The following is a 7204-nucleotide window of genomic DNA, read 5'->3' on the forward strand; positions in this document are numbered from 1 at the left end:
GAATTTGTTTATGCTTGCTCTGTGTGTATCGTATCGTGTATATAAAGATTGGTGCTATGTGTTTTTTTTTGTTTTTGTTTTGTTGATTACTTTCATGTTTTCCTTGATACTCTTTGAATAATATTTTTGCTTTAAATTAAACCTTGTTTTACTTCATTCCTCTCCTGCGCTGTAACAAAATAAAACAACAATAACACATAAATAAAAATCAGAATAACAACAATAAAACCCTAAACCAAACGTACACTAGGTGGCGGTGTGCACCTGAGTTCACCGTTGAAAACCGAGAGACGAAGAAGAACAACAACAACAGCCGCTCATTGGTTGAGCCGCGGTGACGTCGGAGCGTCTCCCTCCCCCCCCACCCCCTACGTCACCGGCTCGCCTGCTCAGCGGACGTGAACATGGCGGCGGTGGATGTCATTGTGAACAACCTGGTGACTCTCTGGAGGATCCCGGCCGTCCGGCAGAACTTCCACTGGATCTTCCTGCTCATCTCCGTCGTGGGTTCGATCCTGAAGGAGCTGCAGCTCGTACCGCAGACGTACTTCAGCAGCAGCAGGAATGCGCTGAATGTGTGAGTGGTGTTTTCTCTCTCTTCAGCTGGAAAAAAAACAAAAAAAAAAAAGCAACAACCGACGGATTCAACCTGTCTGTGGTTGTCTGTGGTTGTCTGTCAGGGTCGGTGCTGCTGGCTGACCGCATTAAAGGATGTTTACAAGTGTCTGGGTGTTTTTCCAGTTAATTTAGCAAACTGTGGAGTAATGTGGGTCAAAGGTAAAGCTGGAGCTCTCTGTGGGTTAACTCCATCAGCAGCACAGTGAAAGAACAAGAGGCTCGCTTTAAACCTGAAATACTTACATTTCTGCATTCAATATTAACCCAATACGATTTTATTATTCTCCACAAAATCCAAATTCATGAGTTCTCCAGCTGTGGAAGACATGAAATCAGTGGTTGCTTAATTAAACCTTCTCTTTAATAATAACCAGGATAAATGTGTTTAAAGCTCAGTCCCTTTGGCTTTAATGAGAATTTAAAGAAACATTTAAATGTTCCTGTGTACTACTGACACTATACCAGAGCTACAACAATATTATTTTGATAGTCACATAACCATTTGAGTAAGGATGCCAAAGATTTGCTGGTTCCAGCTCCTCCGATGGGACAATTTGATGCTTTTATTTGTCTACATGATGGTCAACTAAATGTTTTTGGACTCTTGGTCAATAAAATCAACGGACAAGACGTCAACTTGGACTGTTAAAGGCCATTTTTCACTATTTTCTTCACATTTTATAGCTAAAATTGATTAATCAAGAAATAATCCAGCAGAGGAATCACTATTAAAACTAATCAGTAGCTGCAGCCCCTTAAATATAAATAACTTTATTGATACCCTGAGGGGGAAACTTGTGTGTTTGCTGAGAAATAACAAAAGATAACGTCAATAAGGAGTCGTATCAGAGGGCAGAGCTGATAAATGGTCACAGAGAAGCTCTAATAATGATGAATACTGTAAGTGCTGATGTGAATGCTCTGTTCTTCCTGCAGGTATTTTGTGAAAGCGTCCTGGGGATGGACGCTGCTGCTGCTGACGCCCTTCCTCCTCCTCTCCAACTCCTCCTTCAGCAGAAGCGCGTACTTCCTCGGCCGGCGGCTGCTGTCTCTGGCGGTGGCCACGGCCGTCTGGTACGTCTGCACCGAGACCTTCTTCTACATCGAGGACGCGACCGGCTCGTGTTTTGAAACCGACGCCGCGGACGTTCTCAAGAAGGAGTTCACAACCAAAGTCAGCTGCAGGCAGGCGGGCTTCCGCTGGCACGGCTACGACATCTCGGGACACTCCTTCATCCTGGCCTACTCCGCTCTCTTCATCGTGGAGGAAACGGCTCCCATGGCGTCCCTGAAGACCGCCAGCATCTCGGCGCTGCCCAAGCTGGTCCTCAACCTGCTCTACGTGGCCTTGAATCTGATAGTGATCATTTGGGTGTGGATGTTCGCCTGCACCTCTGTTTACTTCCATGACCCGTCTCACAAGTTGCTCGGGACCGTATGCGCCCTGCTGGGGTGGCATCTGACATATCGTGTTTGGTATCTAAAACCTTTGTCGCCAGGACTCCCCCCTCAGCGCCACCCGAAAGAACAGAAACAGCACGCCTAAGCTGCAGTCATACCTTCCTGTACAACGCCGTCGCCAATGTCGTAGCCATCCTCCGAACAGTCGATGTTATCTGTCCTCGGGTCCAAGCTGGCAATGCTATTTTAAGCTATTTTAAGTTATTCCCTCCTCACAGAAAGGACGGTTTGTACAGGACCACTGGCTCGCAGTTCCTTCGTGGTCGTTTGGCAGCTGCTGTTCCCAAAATGACTCTTGGTAATCCGAGATAAAAGCAAGACGCTGCTCTGCTGCCCAGCTTCCAGCCTCTCACCTTCAGGCTCAGCGGCCGCGCACTGCTACACCATTGTCTCCCAGTTTGTTGCCTTATAGTGCTTTACTCAGAGTAATCACAGTTTTTAGACGTCTGAGTGGGAACACTTTGAGAATGTTTACAGCTCCAGTTGTGTAGCACTGATGACGTGTGTGTGTGTGTGACCAACTAATGTTCCGTAGCTGTTCATTTTTGTCCTTTTTAATAGGAAACTACCGACTGAACAAAGTCAGATCAGACACATTTCATTTCAATGAGCTGTCTATTTTTTATCACATGGTTTTCTGGTTAGTGTGACAACAGTTTGTGTTAAGTTTGCTCAGAGGATGTTGAGCTTGAATAGCAGATGTAAAGGTAATTTTAATGTGTCATGATGCGTGGAGTGTAATTGTAAGCCAACCCTGCAAGTGCAAATTATTAATATTATTAATATGTTGTAAAGGTTGAAGATGGAAATATCGACAGTTATTTCCGTTATAGATAATCTGATGGTTATTTTAAAAATGTTCACACAGGTGATCTTCAGGTGTCTTGTTTTGTCCGAGCAACAATCCAAAACCCAAAGACATTCACTTTACTATCACATAAAGCAAAGAAAAGGAAAAAAAACTTGAAAACAAGCCACATTCAATTTCTGATGATGGACTAATCCATTAATCAACTAATTGTTTTAGTTGTAATTTTATTTAATGTCAACACCAACATGAAATGACCAAAACTGAATTTAACCCACTAACTAGTACTGTATTATAAATATTGCCAAAGTCTGATATATCTCTTCATCTGTGCCACAGAGTTGCAGCTTTAAACAATTAAAAACACAATTCACACACACACACACACACACCCCGTCCTGCTGCCATAAATACTCACTAGATTACCAAATGTGTATGAGTCCGCATGTGAAAATAGTCCCGAACAAATGCTCTATTTGTTTAAATCTACAGTGCCAAGCTGCTACGGGAAATAATTTCTAGTTTAAAAACTGAAAGTTTCTAATTGTTGTTAAAGATTTCGTCCTCCTGAGTGCCGCAGACAGTAAACCTGTTAAGTATTAAAGGATGGATTAAAACATTGAAGGTTTTGGTCTTTTCATGGGATTTGTTGACAATAAGGATGCCAATAGAGTAACGCCAGCCTTGTCCTGTAATGAGGTATTTGGGAAACGTAGGTTCATGTAAATCATAGCAGTGTTTTTAATGATATTAACGATTTTATAAATCAAAAAAGTGACGTGTTAAAAACACAATCTCTCTCTAGAGTGCAGGGAACATGGTGGGTTTTGGTGAAATCAAATAAAACCAGGATCTGTGTATTCCATTTTTCATTATTTATTTGTCATTGATGGCAACTGAATAAATTAAGGCTTATGAACAAACATCATAAAAAGCACCATAAATAAATGCATATATAGAAATATAAAAAATAAAAAGTAAAAAATAAAAAAATACTATAGTGAAATATAATGGCCACAAATCACAACTAGGATTTCTCGACTTTCTCTCGACTTTGTGTGTTCGGTACAGAAGTACAGATCCAAACCCCTCAGGTAGCATGATTTCAGTCAGAAGAAGCAGTGGAGTCGGAACAGATCGCAGTAATCAAAATGCACCAAGCGTTCACAATGATTGGCTGGTTATGAAGTTTCTTGACGTTGTCATCGGCTGTCAGTGAATAAAATAAGTGAATGTTTCAGCATCGAAAAGTCAACATAAATAAGCACATTTTATGATTAAATCACAACAGGAAATCGTACTTTACACCTTTTGTGTCGTCTTGCTTGCTTCAAAACTTGGAATAATTCAGATACATATATTTGTAAATCTTCTGGTTGGTGCCGTTTACGTCACTGCTGCTCATGCGAGGACAGTTTAAGAACAAATAAACCTCCCCGTTTCCTTTAATGCACATCTTAAAAGCAGGGACGTGCACAGACAATACGAGGGGTTTTTGCTCTGACCTAAAAAAAAGGCAATCCGTAGATGATTAATGAGATTGCCTGTGAATAAAAATCTCCACATATGCTTCAGAACAATGTGCAGTGTTTCACGTTTGCATCACATCGCACAATGTTATGCTATAGGATCTCTGCCTTTATGTTCTCCTGCTAGCTAAGATTGGTTCATGTTATCGCGTAGTATTGCAAAATATTATATGCCGCGAAGTTTGGATGATATGGCAATATAATTAGGTTGAACTTCCTCCCAAAGGGGCAGCTCAGCCAAAGAGGAAAAGAGAAATTAGCTCGACTTTAGCCTTGTGCACGTCCTTGCTCAAATGTCTTCTTTCCGAGCATAAAAGGATTGATGCCAAACAGTTGTGACTACACTGCGCTCTCCATATCAAACATGACACTGGACACAATGAACTACAGCTTCTACACTTTCTCACATATTTTTTTCTGAATGAAAATCAGATTTATTATCAGGTGTGACGCAGCAACGAGGTGCTGCTATTAAAGCAGCATTGATCATCGTCTTTGGTTCAACATAATCTGCCACAGCTGCAGCGTGCTGCTAATCACCACCTGCAGAGAAAACAGGGAGCATCCCAACAGAAAAAAACCCACATAAATTACCTTCATTATCTGAGGTTTGACAGCTATTCTCCTTAATGGCAGAAAGAAACACTGAACTGTGAGTCCTTTCTGCAAGAATGTCTGTATAACCAGCCATAAAACCAAAAAGCAGCTTACAACTCCAGCCTGTACCTCACATAATGAGTTAAGCACGGTTCAGGAGCAGAATTATAACATGTTAAACCCTTGAGGTCTGACTAAGAAAAAGCAGAAAGGCTCCCATTAAGGGTGAACAGAGTGGGGAGCAGAAAAGTACACTGCATCAACAAACAACGTGACAGCTGGCAAGGCTAGCCGGGGGGGAAAGGCTTTTTCATACACCTTTAAGCCTTCAGATGAGTCAGCTTCTCCTCCACTGTTCCACTTATTTAACCTTTGAGCTCATTAAAAATTCATCATGGTAAAATAAACGAGACAATGTATAATTAAAAATATCTATCTGTAAAAACAATCTTGAATCTGTCAGGAGGAGTCGGCGACAAACAAGCCGCAGTGAAATCCAGTGATTCAGTATTGCTGAGGGACCATCTCCAACACACTGTACAGTGCAGGTGCTTCAAAGGTTACAGTTAGCCACAGAACATTTCAGGAAACTGTGGTTCTGATGTTCAGGTAGTGATCATAAATTCTGCCTCTGGGCGACACAAAAATCCTCAGTGTCCACCCGTCACGAAAAAACGCTTACACAATATAAAGAACCCATGCAATGAAATATACATCCTAAACCTAATGCAACACATTTGTGCCATAGACGCAGAATTTACAGTTTTTACTACAAGTTCGGCCAAGTGTAACTTTTCAAACACCCAAGATTTGTAACGTCTCAACTCAGCGACAAAGAGAGTGACAGTGGACCAGTGTGTGTTGAGTGATCTGTGGTGCTCTAAACAAACTCTGAGCGCACGAGTGTCTGTGTGTGTGTGTGTGTGTGTGTGTTTTATTGTGTGTAGGGTGTACAGTTAGTTAAAAGAATAGCTCGACATTTTGGGAAATGCACTCGTTGCAGAGAGTCAGACGAGGCGATCGATATCACTCTCGCGTCTGTCTGTAAATATGATGCCTCAGTCAGCAGCCTGGTAGCTTAGCTTAGCATAAAGACTGGAAACCGGTAGCCCCAATTTATGCCTGTCATCTGTTACTGTTACTTTATTACTGCTAAGAATCTGCTTTTCCTAAAAATATACACCAGCAAATTGTTGGAAAAACCCAGAAGGTTATTGCTGTTCCCTGTATCCTCAAAGACTCTTCTAACCATCTGGACAAAATTAATATTCAGTTTGCTGCACAGTAAAAACGCATTTTTAAACCTGTCACCTCTTTTTAAATCCAATTAAAGATAGTAGCCAGAATCTCCTTGCTCAGTTTGTACAATGTGAACCAAAAATTAAAGTATATGTATGTTTCTTCCCAATAATTTAATATTTTCATACAAAATAATGCACTTTGCTTGTGACTTACAAACAGAGCAAGTCTTTTTTGGCTACCTGGATCACAGTCACAACTTGGAAAAAGGATTAAAAATGTGTTCTATTGTTCAACAGATGGGGTACTTTTATCATCCAGATGGTTAAAAGAGTATTTGGACACATTATGGAAACACTTGGGGCAAACTAGGGCCTTCTGTTTCCCCTTGTTTCCAGTTAAGCTACGCTAACCGGCTGCTAGATCTAGCTTCATATTTAGCATACAGACCTACAGAACAGCAGTAACTGTTAAACAACCCTCTGGGTTTCTGGGTAACGTATATATTTTTTCTTAAAATTGGAAGCTGTGACTTGAAAATGAAGACATGAGAAGCATTAACCGGGGCTAGGAAACAGCTATCCTGGCTGCATCCAAAGGTGACAAAATCAGCCAACCAGCATCCACAAATACTAACTTTTATGCTTTTTTTGGTACGAATTAAACAAATGAAATAGGTAAATATACAGGTTGATTAGTAAGCGTTAGAGGTGCTTGTAGGCAGATTTATTAATCTTTGGACAGTGCCATGTTGGCTTTTTACCCCTGTTTCCAGTCTTTACGCTCATATCCTTGGTGGTGGGATATGAGCGTAAAGACTGGTATTGATCTCAACACCTCTCCTGAATGAAAGTGAATAAACTAAATGTTGAGCTATTCCCTTAAAGTTTGCCTCCATCCTTTCATCATTTCATGTGGCAGTTTCTGGCAGCACAGCACTTATCAGAAAGTA

The 7204-nt window shown here is 41.2% G+C and overlaps 1 protein-coding gene across 1 annotated transcript; it reads left to right on the top strand.

Annotated features, from left to right (window-relative positions):
* The first annotated feature begins 372 nt into the window (after positions 1-372).
* Positions 373-4225, top strand: fitm2 (fat storage inducing transmembrane protein 2). Its single transcript, XM_035657209.1, has 2 exons — positions 373-577; positions 1555-4225. Exons 1-2 carry the CDS (start codon positions 405-407, stop codon positions 2162-2164), a joined length of 783 nt encoding a protein of 260 aa, XP_035513102.1. The 5' UTR covers positions 373-404; the 3' UTR covers positions 2165-4225.
* Positions 4226-7204: the final 2979 nt, after the last annotated feature.

Source organism: Morone saxatilis, unplaced genomic scaffold (genome assembly GCF_004916995.1).
Source record: "Morone saxatilis isolate NCDOM2014 unplaced genomic scaffold, NCSU_SB_2.0 Contig15, whole genome shotgun sequence".
In the NCBI taxonomy this organism is placed as follows: Eukaryota; Metazoa; Chordata; class Actinopteri; family Moronidae; genus Morone; species Morone saxatilis.

Excerpts from the sequence above, each read along its gene's own strand:
- fitm2 (XM_035657209.1), top strand. The coding sequence starts at position 405 with ATGGCGGCGGTGGATGTCATTGTGAACAACCTGGTGACTCTCTGGAGG. Across the intron at positions 578-1,554 it reads AGCAGGAATGCGCTGAATGT|GTATTTTGTGAAAGCGTCCT; the intron begins GTGAGTGGTGTT and ends TTCTTCCTGCAG.